The sequence below is a fragment of the Nipponia nippon genome, unplaced genomic scaffold (assembly GCF_047370975.1).
Source record: "Nipponia nippon isolate SJK-2023a ecotype South Korea unplaced genomic scaffold, ASM4737097v1 scaffold_4, whole genome shotgun sequence".
Lineage (NCBI taxonomy): Eukaryota > Metazoa > Chordata > Aves > Pelecaniformes > Threskiornithidae > Nipponia > Nipponia nippon.
In genome coordinates this window covers 93,225,395-93,241,105 of record NW_028262358.1, presented here as the reverse complement: position 1 = coordinate 93,241,105, position 15,711 = coordinate 93,225,395, and the positions used below count along the sequence as shown (strand labels likewise).

The window sequence follows — 15,711 nt, the reverse complement described above, 5'->3', positions numbered from 1 at the left end:
ATTTCATACAAATAACACCAGTTACTTTTATCTTAAAAGTCAAAACAAGTTCACCACACACACAAATGAAAACAAACCCCACAGAAACACAGAATTGTCTCACTAGAAAGACATGAGTTAAATCGTGTGAGTCTCAATGTTAATTAAGCGATTAGGTAGTTCAAAGCAGGTGGAGACGAAGGATAACATCAAGACCTCTATCGACAATACACCTACTGTTATAATTTATTGAACTCAAGATTCCCTGTTTCTATTAATAATCTATTTATCTGTTCATGATTTTTTTTTTAACGTTATCCATGGAGATGTAGATTTGAAGCATTATCTGAAGATGTGGGTGAAGAGCCTGTAGGTTCCACATAGCATGGTGAAAAGAGTGAGTTGTTAAAGGTGCCCTGCTGGACTCTCCCACTTAGGCTGTCTGAGGTCTTTGTTCAAGCTCATGAAAATCAAGGTCAGAAGTTGCAGTGCTGTCCTGGTGCACCTACAGAAATTTTTTCTTTCTTGTATGATTTGATGAATAGTAAGATAGTTAAGAGAGTTGAAATATGATCCTTTTAATTAAGCTTCAGAGCAGGGTTTCACATGACAGCTGAGCTCATTGCTTGTTGCTGCAAAAAGGGTGATCCTGCTGTCCACTGGTCCTTTTCGTTTCTGGCTTCAGGAGCTCATGTCCTACCTTCATCCCAGGTCACCAGTACCCTGCTCAGAGCAGAGGGATTCAGGAAGCAGAACGATGGGAAAACAATTTTTTTTTTTTTTTTTGTAGGAGAATTAATTTTCTGTTGGTTCAGGTCCGTGGGTTAGCTCACTGAGGGGGATCTGGTGAATGTCAAAATCAGTGCCTAAAGAGCAGTAACAGCTTGCAGCCAGGAGCAGGAGAGGAGCTGAATTGCCCTTTATGGAAGTGCCTGGACCTTTAGTGGTTCCCCTCTGAAACTTCATCCTTGCCAACAAAATCTCAGAGAAACTGACAGGAGAACATCTTTTTCCTCAGAGGTAGTATCATAATGATAAGGAAGATTTTATCACTAAATATCTAATTATTATTATTATTCCTGACCTATAGAAGGGGAAGTGAAGGCTAGAGGGCTTACTGCTTTTCCCTGAGCTCGTGATTAGAAGCTGGGTCTTTTGGGTAGCAGGACACTTAGCCAGTTGGCAGGCATGATGTTGGGCTGTTTGTTATTTGGGGCAGCTGGAGGAGAAGTTCTACTTCTTTGAACACCAGTCTTCATCTTACGAGTCTATATACCTGCTAATACTCCTATATACTCCTACATACTCCTACAGCTAAGCTGGAAGAAATGTCTGTAATGAGGGACAGCAAACCTGACATAGTCTCTCATACTTAACGAGAGAATACTACAGATTGTTAATATATAGATTTGACATAGAAAATTGTTCTCAGATTCTTGTAGGGCCAGTGTGATTGTAGAGCACCTGTTGAAATCTTTAAGTTATATGTGTTAGTAATTTAGATTTTGAAAACAGAATTGTGACACTGTAACCGAAGAGTGATTTATTTTGTGTATTACACTTGCTGTATAAATAACATTGATTAAAAAGCAGTGCAAATTTACTCAGGCAATTATGTTTATGCTTTTATTCTGTACATGGTAGATACTTCTGTTTAAGACTATGGATTTTTTGCCATCTTTTTATATTTGGATCAATTTCTGGTGAAGTGAAATGATTTGCTCATGAGCTTTGAAGTAAACCTAGTAGGAATACATATATCTGTTATTTTTTTCCTTTAGATTCTCCTGTACAGTTTTCCATGTGCAGTGTGTATTTGATATGAGGTATATTTATTATTGTGAACATGCCAAGAATATTAGGTAGAGTTATAAATTGAAAGAAAGAAATACACAGTACTAGTATTTCCTCCTATTCTTGCTATATAAACTTTTTTCTCATCTATGCAGGAGGTTGCATCAACAATTTGAAAGCTATAAAGAGCAAGTAAGAAAGATAGGGGAAGAAGCCCGCCGTTACCAGGGAGAGCACAAGGATGATGCTCCAACATGTGGAATCTGTCATAAAACAAAGTTTGCAGATGGTTGTGGCCATTTATGCTCTTATTGCCGGACCAAGTTTTGTGCTCGATGTGGAGGTCGTGTCTCTCTGCGATCAAACAATGTAAGTCTTCTGATGTGTACTCTTAAGAAAAAGCCTCCTTGACATTGTCACGCTGCAGATTGTTCACCTTAAGTTTGGCATTTCATGCTTCATTTTACTTAAGTGTTTCATTCATCACTTTGTTACGAGGTGTTTATAAAGAAGAATAATGTATTTAATGATTGTGGAGATACTTAGGATTCACAAAGTTAATTCAAAACAAATATATCACGTATAGTTCTACTGAGTGATGGCTTGAAGAAAACATACTTGTTTTTCATAGAATGAAAGGAGAAACCCTTTTGCTCAGGTACAACTCCACATTGATAAACTTTTTATTGAACTCTTATTTCATTTTAGATTTCTTTTTTTATAGAGTTTTTCATATACATTTATAGATATTTCTTACATAAAACCATTCAATTTTTTGGTTAGGAAAAAGAAACCCAACCACTTCTCTTACCACAGTGAGAGAGTTATGTCAATTTATTTAAGATGTATTTAAAAAGTAAAACTATAGATTAATCTGGATTAGATATCCTACTTTCAGGCAGGTGAGATAAATCTTTCTCCCTCTGATCCGCATGCAGTTAGCTGCAGCAGCTGTCCACGAAACTGAAGGGTATCCAAGAATACCCTCTGTTCAGTCAGTCCCTTACAAGGAACTGGCTACTCACTTGCACATGAGCAGTAGGATCTATATTTGGAAGACCATTATCCAGTGATTATTTTTGGCTGATCATCTAGGACTATGGTGTCTTATAAAACATTTTACAAATATCCTTTTACTGCATGAGTAGTTTTGTTGTCTGTCATGAGATGAGATAACTTTCTCATATGGCTTGGAGGTGCCAGTCTTTTGTAGGGGAAATGCATCAATGCCCTTTGCATCAATACAAATTCAGTCAGAAGTGGTCACAAATTTTACAGCAGATAATCATGTTCACAGCAGAACTAGTTTATGGCCTTTTCACTGTCTTTGAGCTAGACGTCGACGGAATAGGGCTTCTGAAATTTCATGTATACCAAAAAAATCCCCTCAGAAAAATACCCATTTCATCATTATTTTGGAAGTTTTCCATAACCCTGATGTACTTGTGAGTCCATTAAATTAAATTCACATTCTGAAAAAATTATGTAGGTGTATTGGACAAAAATTTTCATGTATTCATATTTTAATGTAAGTAGATGCATTACATTGCATCACCTGCAGGTGGTGTCATTAGAGCAAGACTATGAAAATACAGTTTGATATGTTACATTATACTGTTAATTAGAGTGCATGTGATACAGCTGATCTTTACTCAGAAAAAAATGGAATCTATTTTAAGTATTTTTCACCCACTGTTTCAAGTCATAGAAATGGAAAAGGGTCCATTCATTTGTAACTTGCCTTTTGTTTGTTATATTGTTTATGTTTCTGTGGGTTGGGGTGGGAAAACATGTTTTCTACATATGCAGTGATTTCATCTTTTTATTTAAAGCTCTTTTTTTTTTTTTTTAACTTTTATGTTTTTATCTCTTTGTAGAGAGTTATTAAAATTGCATTTCTTTGAAATCTGTCTATTAATACTTGCCTATTTTATTCTTTTTCTCTTCTTTTTTTCTTTTCTCTTTTTATTCTGCTTCCTTGGATGCTTTCCCAAAGGAGGACAAAGTGGTTAGAATCCATGCTTTTTATCATTTATTATTATAATGTTGTTAGTCAACTGGGAAACATATTAATGTAAAAAATTGAAATGAAATTTTAAAATCATCCAAAGGGGAGGGGGGAAGAACAGGAATCCTAACACCCAGGCCCTGCCCATCCCCTAGCTGAACATACGCTTCAAAGATAGCCCAGCAAGGAAACCCAAGACTGTTGTCAAAATTAGGACAAAAGAAGAAATTAATTAAGAACTGAGAATTATTAATAGGCTAAAAAGTAGAGGAGGTTATAAAGTGCAATAAAGCTTTATTTCATAAAAATGTCTTTGGTTAACAATTTGACTTTTTGCTTGCAAGGTCTTTCCATCAGCTTCAGGAAATATAATTTAGTATTTTAATTGTAATTTTACATTGATTTATATGGTTTGCTGTGTTTCACTTCTGGCTGCAGCCAAAATTCAGGGAATTCTTGTGAAATCAGCTTTTTGATTTTACATTTTAAATAATTTGCATAGGCTAAAGATAACATCCTAAAACTGGACATAAGTAGAGTAAGCAAGATGGAGTGAGTCCTTTGTGAATGCTTAGTTACCATTCAAAAATCTGCAAAACTTTCCGCATCCAGTACTGCCATATTCCCCATTAATGCCCGTGCCCCGTCTGAGACAGGTGAGGGTAGTTCCCCATTCACCTCTACGCCCTGTGCACAGAGGAAGGGTTGGCAGTACTTGAGCAGAACAGCGCGTGCCCACTTCCCACCTGCCCTCAGGGAGGTCTGCAAAAGGTGGTATTCCAGACTTTAACTTAGAGACTTAGGTAGTGGCAATTAGCCAGCTTCACTGGCACTTCAGCCTAAATAAGTGTAAAGTCATTACAATCCAATGTAGTTCTTGACGTGTGGATGATGGTGCTAGGCTTTTACTATGAAATGATGGTATGCCCCAACTTACATCTTAGCGTACCTGCAACCTGCAATTTAGTACTGTGCAACACCCAGAGAAAATGGTTTCTATCACACCTTCATATTGTCGTAGTTTTTTTCTAAGGCACTTGTGTTGTGAAAGCATGGTTGTTTTTCTAATGGCTATGAAATATGACTTGCTACAGCTTCGTTCCACTGTTTTCTGTGTGGTATTCTGTACAAAGTGCTGAAACAATCCAGGACTTCCAGATTTTTTCCATTCTATTAATCTCAGTCACTTAGGATACAGTGAGAGAAGTTTCAGCTTGATATTGATTCGTTACTAAAGCAGTGCATCACTGATGCATCCACTGGGGTGTATTAAAAGGCTGACGTGCTTTCAACAGAGTCTTCTTGAGGGCCAGAAAGAGCAATGCTCTTAAGTGCTGAAGGTGCCACTTAGGTACAGTTTAGCCACCTGTGTTTTGGAGAGCAATCCAGGTGAACTTCACCTGCTTTGTATGCTTGAAGCATCCTTCACACTTCAGTTTGGAACAAAAATTTCTCTAGATTACCGAAATTGTGATAGCATCTACATGAAGTAGAGATGGTGTCTTTGATGAGGTGACAGCTTAGGCATTCATCTTTGAATAATGGCCTTTGGGATCCAGCAAATAGACCCCACTGCACTAAAGTGCTCTGAAGACGTGTGCTGAAGACATACCTGACTCATTTGGATTGTCCTAAGTTCAATTAAATATATCCTTGTTGTTTGCACTTGCCTTGGTTTAGGTTTTGCTGTGTTGAACTCCAGGCTTCCACATGGCAAGAAAACGCCCTAATAACATATGTGAAAATGTCCTTTTTACCTTGTGGTGAAGCTGAGCTACATCTCTTTAACAGCTGAATAGTTACGGGAGTCAGAGGGAGAGTATCCAGTACTTAGTCCTGATTGCATAAGGAACATGGGGAACTTTTTATAAAGTACAATTGCTTTCACAGTGCCTGTCCCCGAAAGCTAATGGAATATATTGAATGAATTAATTCCAAAATATGACTACGTACCTAGCAAATAACATCTTTTATAAGCAGAACAAGTGGTATAATTTATATAACGCAATACCAGAAAAATGTTATGTGTTAATTATTTTCAGTGGCTCAACGTTCCTGACTAATCTACATATAGGGAGAAACCCTTCTTTATCTGGTGAATTTAATATTAGTATGTTTAGGTGAGCTTTGTTCTCTCCACATGAATTTTTACCACAGTAAGTTATATTAATGTTAAAACCCATGCACCCAGTTCCTCAAAGCTAGGGTTGCATCAGTTGGAAAGGATAGTGAAGTGTGAGTTACCAAAGTGCCAAGCCCAGGCATAGTCAAGCATGATCCTAGATTCAAGATATTTCCTGTACAGTTGGAGAATTAAATGATCGTTGGGGGTATTAATGAGACCTCACCTGGGATGTCGTATACTGTGTGTTACCCATCTTTGATAAATTCAAACTGTGACAAGCACAAAGTCAGTCATACAATGGGTGATCAAAGAAACTGAGTGTTCATCATAGAAGAGTAGAAAGAGTAGAGGAACAAATTCTAAAGAAATTATAATTGATATCTAGAAATACAGTAAGTTTAAACAATAAGAATAACCTTTAAACTTGAGGACAGTGAATATAAGACCAAATAGAATAAGAGGGTGGTGAATAAGACCAAATGAGTGTAACTTCGTTATAAATGCTCTTGGCTTGGAAAAAGATTTTTGCATTCAGTAGAGTAAAGCTTTGTGAGATTTTTTCATGTGACTTATTGGAAGGAAGAATAACCCAATAAAAATTTAAAGGTTAAATTTGATAAGTTTAAGAACGGATTTATGTGATGTGGTTGCTTGTGGCTGTAGAGGAATGTATTAGGTCCTTACTAGGACTAGGTAATACTGCAGGCAGAGCCTTTGAAGCTGTTCTTGACCTTTTCAAGTAAGTACCAAATCTATTTTAAGGACTGTTTCAAAAATATACAGCAGAACTTAATATGTTTTCTCATTGTTCGGAGTAACTTCTCAAAATATTAATTCCTTGTAGTGGGAGTTATGAAGCATTCTAGGTTTATCATGAGAATTCTCCAGTGCACTTACAAAATTACTTGGCAATAACTGGTACATCCATTAAAAGGCACATACTTTTTAATGATTTTTATTCTAGTATGTCAAAACGCATACCTAAATATGTATCTTAAGTTCTTCCGTGTTCTGGGAGTATTGCTTAACTCTTCATACTTCTCCCCTGAGCCTGCTCTCCTTTCATATGGTCGCAGGCAGACCACATTTAATGGGAGCATTGTCAGATAAGAGAACTGTTAGCTAGTTTGGTCATTCAAATCAGGCTTAAATGTAGTTGTGCAGTGAGAGTATTCACTGTGCTAATAATGTTAGTAATAATATGAGCAGTGGCTGGGTTTGAAAACTGTTGGCTGTTGTATGGTGTACAGAAAAAGTCCAAGTGTTTTCTCTTCCTTCATATTACCTGAGTATTCAGAAACAATGTTAGGTGAATGTGGCAACCTGGTCACTGTGAGCACTGAGCATTTGTATATACTTTTAAAGAAAGCAGAATATTATTAGTACAGGATTTTACGTGAGACAGCATTTCAGAAGGAAGTCATGTAGGTGCTTAGAGAAAAGCTGGCAGGAGTGACAACTTGCGTTTAATTTATTTGGCGCAATGTTCCCTAGGTGTTATCAGTTCCTTATAGAGTGTCTACACGTTCGCTCTGGATCCTTTTAGTTCTGTTCTGTACGCCAGCATTTTAATTGCCAAAATGGTTATGGGTTTAAGTTACTTCTCTCCATTCCCTTCGCTCTCTCCTCTGATGTAAACTATCAGGGTTGTTAGGGCGGTGGAGAAGCCAGCAAAATGTCTGGCTGGCGCTTCTCCGTGGTTTGGCAAGGAGGGGGCAGAGCCCTGGCTCAGTCCTCCTGACAGCCTGGCTGCCTCTGCTTGCTCTGTTCTTCCCTCCAGTGGTACCACAGACTTGTAGAGCAAAAAACACCTGAAAACATGACTTTTTTTCTTTGCATCATTCCTGTAAAACTTTTTCCTAATGTTTGGTTAGGTAATGCAAAAAGAGACATTTCCTTTGTAAACACCTGATATATGAAGTCGTACAGCTTTGTTTCTTTCTCCTTATAGAAAGAGAGATATGTTCTAGGGTACAAAAGTAGTCTTGAATGAGCAAATGCAGTTTCTTTGAGTCAAAATTAAAGTATTTTGTGAGGTGCTGTGGGTGTATTGAACTAAATGAAATTTGTATGACATTGACAGAATTAGGTGGAAGATCCGTGTTCCAGATTAAGCCATATATTTCTCCCTAGCAATCAGTCTACCATTCTACAGATCTCATTAGGATTACAATTTTTGATCAAATTTAAAGTGAAAAGAATTGGGAGCAAATGATGAACAATAGTTTTATCACTATTTTCCTGTATTTTCCAGAAATGTTAGTTGTGCAGAATAGAGCAGTGTGCTTACTCATTTTTCTGTTTACGTACGTAAAGGATGACTAGGAGGAAATCAGGATGTAAAATACATTATAGATAAATGAGATTTGATTTAACTGAACTTAGTAGTGTGTGATTGCGGAAAGTAATGTTGATTATCAGTGCTGAAATACTAGAGATTCACATTTCTGATCTGGCTTTCACTGAAATTATTTTCATTTTAGTATAATGTCAGTGATTTATACTTGGAAAGAAAGACAACTTGGAAACGTTTCCCTAATTGTATGTCAGGTGTTTTTACAGGGCGTTTGTCATTTAGTTCCTTTAAATTATGCTTAAAATTTGCTTATATAATGGCTTGCTAATTTAAGCCTTAACAACTTTAGCACATATGCCATGCAATTCAGCTGTGTACTAATGGTTTTAACAGAAGTTGTTAATATTGTCAGAACAAAATGTCTGGATTGTCAGGAGTGTTTCTACATGCCTTTCACAGAAATCTTACGTCAAATTGTCCATTAAAAGGCTAATTTATGTAAGTTCTTACTAATACAGCTGTAGAACCAAAAAAAAATTCATTAGAAGGATGTAAAATTACATAGCGAATTGCAGAGTGATAGCAGATAAATACTTTCTCTGTAGCGTTCAGTGTGATTGATTTGTTTCCTAAAAGATCTGGGGTTTGTATGCATCAGGGAAGAAGCACTGCTTTTCAGTCATTGCTCCCTAGAACTGCTGCTTCCAGCAGATAAAAGAAGAAAAAGGAAAAAAAAAAAATAGTCCAGCAAGAAACCGAGGAATTCTATCTCACGTAAGATGTAGAGCACTTTTCTCTGCTTTCTGGGAAGTTAGTCCACTGTCAAATAAATCCGACTGTTAAGATTTTTTAATTAAATCCTTAAAATTCGCTTGCTCTTCACCAAGTTTGCTGAAGCAACGTGTTTGACTTTAACACCTGTTCTTCAGTGTCCGGCTAGCAAAAATGTTTGCTTACTTCTTGTACACAAAAAAAAGCAGGCAGCTGATGCTCACACACTGAAGTTAACCAGATCAGAGCTTCTTCATTTAATGGTTGGACTGTAGAAGAGTCACTAGACAGCTGGGTTTTTTTTCCCCTATAGCTGTAGATCAGCATTAAATCCGTAATCACTTGCTTGTGCTCCTTGGTTTATCCAGGTTTAGTTTCCCTGTTAGCCAAACACTTAAACTGTCTACTTGTCATGCGATTTTACAGCTGATGACCAAGAAAATATGGCTACTGCAGCCTTCTTTCTTAACCCATGATAAAGGGCTCCTGAATCTTTCATGGCTGTTTTTGCTGTTAGCATGCAAGCTGGGTAACACTGATCTAATAAACAATATTAGAAACTCCATGTAGTATAATGGAGCCTAAATAAACAAACAAACAAACAAACAACCTTTTAATCCTCTGCAGTGTTAGTACTGGACAGGTTATCCTATTTTTAGTCTTCTACTTTCAGTACCTTTGTTTCAATTTAACTGATTCAAGAATATGGGAATTATTTTGATTTTTTTTTAGTTAATGTTAGCAATACCTTTGAGTGCAATAATTCCTTCCATTGCAAAAACTTGTGTTAAAAAAAATAAATATTTATAAGATCTCAAAGGTCAATATGGCTTTTTAAACAAAGCTTTATTCTACCTCCTCTTGCCTGATCTCATGTATCAAATATGCATATATATATGGTATGTGTATGTAAAAGCATATATTGTATGGATTTTTTGTAAGTGAATATACATGCATACTATATACATGCATCCTACTCTGTAGTCTAATACGGGAAATACGGAGCAGAATAAAGCTCTTATGAATGACCTTTTTAACCTTTGGAATCTATAAATCATTCCAGGTATTTAAATCAATTGAGGAATTATTATTTATATGCCCACTTATCTTGACAAAAAATACGGTATGCCATAGCAGTCACAGAATCCCAGAACGGTTGAGGTTGGAGAGAACCTCTGGAGGTCATCTGATCCAACCGCCCCACTCAAGCAGGGCCACCAAGAAGAACTGGCTCCTCATAGCTTGGCATATCCATGTATCTTTTGAATTGCGTGGTGAACAATGAAAGAGTCAAGGATCTTTCATGCCATTTTTGTTACTTGTTTCTTCATTGTAACGACACACGTTATAAGCTTACACAAAATCTCCTCAAGTTCTGGTAGAGGATAGTTCTGTGACTTAGACAAATGAATTCCAGAATTTCACAGAATCCTTCAGAAAGAGCACTAAACAAGTACTACACTTTTTTTCAGCTCAGTGTTCAAAGAAAAAAAAATAAAGCTACCAGATTAACTTTAAGCTTTTTGTTTCCTTCAGTGTAGTATTTTTATTATTTTTAACACTAACAGCCTCACATTCTGTTTGCTCCAATCAGGTTGGTGGTATAAAGCCGAAGAGCAGGAACAGGAGAGCCTCTGAGTGATTCTCCCAGCAATACTGTGTATGCTAGGGGCTCAGACATCGTCTGAGGCGTGGGAGATCAGTGTTGAACTCCACAGTGGTTAAAGCTTGCTTTCCCAGATGGGAATACAGTGCGGTCAGTACTGAAGTAAAGAGGAATATCTTCCTACTGACTTGGGTCAGTCTCACTAAAAAGTTAGAATGGAAAATGCTGAAATGATTTTTCTGGTTTTCTTTTTGACCTAAAGTACACATTGAGTTAGCATTTAGGTTTGACTTTGCTGAAAATGGACTTATTGCATTGTTTTTAATAAGTTACTCTGTTTTACTCTTAAAGGTGTGCTTTCACAGTAAAAGATACTAGCAAATTTAGTTCTGACATTCTACACCCTATAAGCTAGATCTGCTTAAATGGATACTTTAAAAATAATGGGAAAGAACTAATTTTTTCTCCCCATGAGTGAAGGCTGTGTGATTTTTTTCGTTGCTATTTAAAATAAAATCACATATGCTGAATACATAAGAAAAGTTTAATCAGTTCAAGAAAAAAAAACCCACACAAAACAAGCTATCAGCATTTTTATTGCATTAAACAGCAGTGCTACAGATACTGATCACAGTCGCTGCTCCACTGTGTTGCATGTTTGTTGTCTTATGGTTATGTTCTGTATGAACTCCTTCTACAACAATAATATTTACTATGTGTCCTGAGGGAAGACTTTCAGTTTATCTTAATTTTTCAATGTCTGTTTTATACGGTGTTTTCAATTGAACAAGAGAACACTTTTTCCCAGGCTGATTATATTTTCTCCAGGTGTGTGTTATTTCGTAGTAAAAAAGGATTAAGAGAACACATTTTTTAGTATATTCTTAATTTTGGTTCCTCATCCTGGGAGTAAAATAAGATGTTGTAGCTTCTTTATATTTTTATTTCTTAAATTTCTAATTGCTTGTGTGTCAGCAGGTGTTGCCCTTTTTATCCTTTTGTTACGTTATTGAGTAACAAACACTGTTGACTGGGGTCTTGCATGTGTTGATCCACGAAAATCTGAAAATTCTAGGGAAAGATGATATTAGGGATTTGAGAAATAATTCTGGTTTCAGAAAATGCAACAATATAGAAATATATTTCTTCTCTGTTATGTCAAAAATTTGTTACTCTATTCCTTAAATCTCTATGACTAAAGAAGTAGGATAAGGGTCTTGAGTAAAGGAAAATATTTTTAGGTAATTAGTTTCAGCTGCAGATACGTATTCAAAAGAAGAGTAAAGAAAATAAGTTCTAACAATTGAAATCTGAGATTTCTTGTATGCATTACACTTTACGAAGAAAGAGGATAGAGAAAAAAATATTAGCAGTGAAACGCAATATTAAGAAGTCATGAGAAGGGCCTGTTTTCTGTTTGATGTGTTTGTATACCTTAATATAATCAACACTTTCTTATGAACTGTAACTTTATAGTAGGTTCTGATCGCTGCCTGTTCAGCGCACTACAGTTCTGAAAATGAACAAGTGTGACCTTATAGATTTAATATAACGTATGCATATCTGGTGTCAGGTAAAAGGAAACAGCATAAACAGTTTGAATCAGACATAATTCTGGTCATTCTTGATTGTCAAAATACATATGTAATTTTATAAAGTTACAAAAAAACAGTTGACCAATTTAAAAAATTGCTACCACGATGTGTTCATATGCATGAAATCAAATTTTCTTTCTACATCTCATTGCTTATACTTATTAATTATGATAGATTCTAAATACGTTAAAAGTATTTGATCACCCTTTTGCTTATGATTGTGCCATCAAAAAGATTTGTAGATAGCTATAATAATAGTGATACATATGATTAAAATCCTAATTTTAAATAGAGCATTTCTTCTTTAATGGGGGATTTCTTCTGTAACAACAGGAACCTTTTAGAAACAAATCATAGAATCATAGAATGATTTGGGTTGGAAGGGACCTTTAAAGGTCATCTAGTCCAACCCCCCCTGCATTGATCAGGGACATCTTCAACTACATCAGGTTGCCCAAAGCCTCGTCCAACCTGACCTTGAATGTTTCCAGGGATGGGGCATCTACCACCTCTCTGGGCAACCCGTTCCAGTGTTTCACCACCCTCATTGTGAAAAATGTCTTCCTTGTACGTAATCTAAATCTACCCTCTTTTAGTTTAAAACCATCACCCCTTGTCCTGTTGCCACAAGCCCTACTAAAAAGTCTGTCCCCATCTTTCTTATAAGCCCCCTTTAAGTACTGAAAGGCCGCAACAAGGTCTCCCTGGAGCCTTCTCTTCTCCTGGCTGAACAACCCCAACTCTCTCAGCCTTTCCTCATAGCAGAGGTGCTCCATCCCTCTGACCATTTTTGTGGCCCTCCTCTGGACCCTCCCCAACGGGTCCATGTCTTTCCTGTACTGAGAATTGTTATTGCTGACTCATTATCAACAGTCTCAGTAAAAACTAAGGCATATATTTATAATAAATAATTTAAGCTTATGCAGTAAATACTTCAGGCTTATATCTCTTCCTGGTGTTTTGGGGACTAAGGTTGGTTAACTGCTGTTAGGGTAGCTGTGTAGATGGTTTTGAACCACTGGTCTGTATAGATGATCATTTTCAAAGTATGGTCACCCCAGGAATCTGTTTCTGGCTCCTCCAGTTCTTCATTCACATCATTCCAATAACCTTGCTATCAACAGAAAGCAAAAATCAGCCTTAAATCCATGCAAAACCAGTATATAGCAAGCTGCATTTTCAGCTGCGAGGTCACCGTACTTACTTGGAACTGTTCTTGCGTCCTTTCAGGACCTTATGCACATTTAATTGTCTTATTTTTCCCCAATGTGCTACTTTTTCAATTCCTTTAGCTAATTGTATGAGTTGCTTTGAATTTTGATAACAAGGCAAATTCAATCTCACTACTATTAATAACAGACGGTTACCTTTATGGTGTCTTAAAATCCCAAACCGCACTGGCATTTTCATTGCCATATCAAATTTGCAGTTATTATTTCTGAATACCATTTGCCCTATTGTATTTCAAATTAAGCCAACAATTTTCTTTGCGAGGTATTGTGTATTTACTGTGTTTCTTTTATCTTCATTTCTGTAAGGGAATAATGTGTTAGTTGTCAGCAGTACAGAAATGGTTGGTATCATTAGACATTTCTAAACCACTATGTACCATATATAATAAACATACTCTTAATTTTCTCTCTGCTATAGAATACAGAACTAATGAGCAAATACACTATGCTAATAAAAAAGTATATTCATAATATGAGCTTTAAAATTGAAAATTTTAAAATGTGTTTTCATATAACATTTAGTTGTGTCAGTTGCACTGCATATAATCTTTTTTCAGTCTGAATCTCAGTTTGTAAATAAGTCATCTTGGAGTATAAAAAAAGGGAGTTTGGAATAAAGAGGTGGCTAATCCAGAGATCGCAACTGGTATAGGTAACTTTAATTTGTCCACGTCTAGCTTCTCTGAAATCTGGCTTGTACATACTTATTGTATCAAAATGTTAGGGAATAAGTTAATTTCATTAGATAGATTTACAGCTTTTTTTGAAATGAATGATCTGCAAGGTTAGGTGGAGGACAATCTGGAAGCCATTTTGCTCTACCTGCGTGAGGGTGGGGTGAGCCTGGATATAACCCACTTTCCCACTGTGCGTCTGTACAGTGAGTCTGTTCACTGGAAATGAATTCATGTTCATGAAATGAAGTAAAAGTGCCATTATTACTGTTGACAAACCTGTAATGTATATACTTGTGCTGTGTCAGATTGCTTGGGTACTTATCCAGCATTTGTTCCTGTTGGAGGTAGCCTGTCAATCAATGAGACATCTGGCAGTCAGAATCCTAGATATTCATCGGTTTGAGATATTTCTTGAATGCTTCACATAAATTTATTCAAAATTCACACACATATTTATGAATGGAAGGCCACATATGCAATGTGCCCTCTATTGGCAGACGAGGGGACGTTGTTTTTGTGTTCTGTCTTCCGCAGCTTCAGTTGGGATGCAAAAAAAAAAAAAAAAAAAAAAAAATTGATGTAAATTGAAGTAACTCGAAGTAGAGACTGAGTGCACCCAGATGGGGGCTGTTCAGGAGCATAGGGTGGAGCTGGTAGGATTCCCCACGGAGGCCTCAGCGTAAGTAGAAAGTGTGGAGGTGCCACAGGGATGGGAAAAAGCCACAGGGATAGGGAAAAACTCCAGTGGGGGACTGTGCAGAAGTGGTTTCATGGAAGCCGTGAAAAGCTGCTGCACGTAGAACACAGGAAGGGATTACTTTGCAAAGACATACTGGGCAGACAAACATTTCAAACCTTCTAAATGTTAATCTAATTCACCCAGAAGATATGAACCTTGATATCTCTTCTGGTTAATATTCTAATGAAAGCTTAGCCCCACAGACTGGAGACACTTTTGGTCCTTTTTTTTCTCCCTCAACGTTACTGAGGGAGAACAGAATAGCAAATACGCAGGAGACCTCCAGGGAAATGCCTAGCCTTTCTTCAGGCTCAGGAGGCTTGAAAGAGTGCATTACTCAGTGGGATGCCTGAGGGGATATGGTACACCAGCAGAGCTGACTGCTGATGCCCAAAGAACTCAGTCAGAGCTATTGGTCCTGTGGCAGCAGAGGTTGGAAGTGATTTTTATGTGAGCAATGCACCTTCAGTTTTTCCAGCAGTGGTCTGTTTTCTAGATATACTTGTTTTTTATTGCTATGAGACAATCTAGCCTGTCACTTAGTTCAAATTATGCCCATCTGCAGTATCTGTGAACAGTTCTCCTATAAAAGTATGCAGTAAAGTGGAATATTTCTTCTGGTGACACACCATCCTTCTGTAAAAGACTTTAGATTTTGGTAACTGAACTGAATCCCCTTGTTCAGCCTCTGGCTTCCTCTGCTCCTTATGGTCACAACAAAACCGGTATGCTGCCAGCTCCCGGGCACGTGAGAGTGCTTTCATTTAAACCCAAGCGTATTCGACACTCAGGAGTGTGCCCCTTGCCCTCAACGAATTCTTCTCTTGATCAATTTATTTCTTCTTGGAATTGTGTCTTCCGGCTTGAATCATTATGGCCCTCGTTCATG

General features: G+C 37.0%; 1 protein-coding gene across 37 annotated transcripts in view; it reads left to right on the top strand.

Annotated features, from left to right (window-relative positions):
• Positions 1 to 15,711, top strand: part of RIMS1 (regulating synaptic membrane exocytosis 1) — a 344,078-nt gene that overhangs the window by 117,513 nt on the left and 210,854 nt on the right. For all 37 annotated transcript variants that reach the window (XM_087773416.1, XM_087773380.1, XM_087773413.1 and 34 more), the window contains one exon: positions 1,929 to 2,142. In XM_087773416.1, the coding sequence (XP_087629542.1) occupies positions 1,929 to 2,142 (214 nt within the window). The remainder of the gene's footprint in view (positions 1 to 1,928; positions 2,143 to 15,711) is intronic.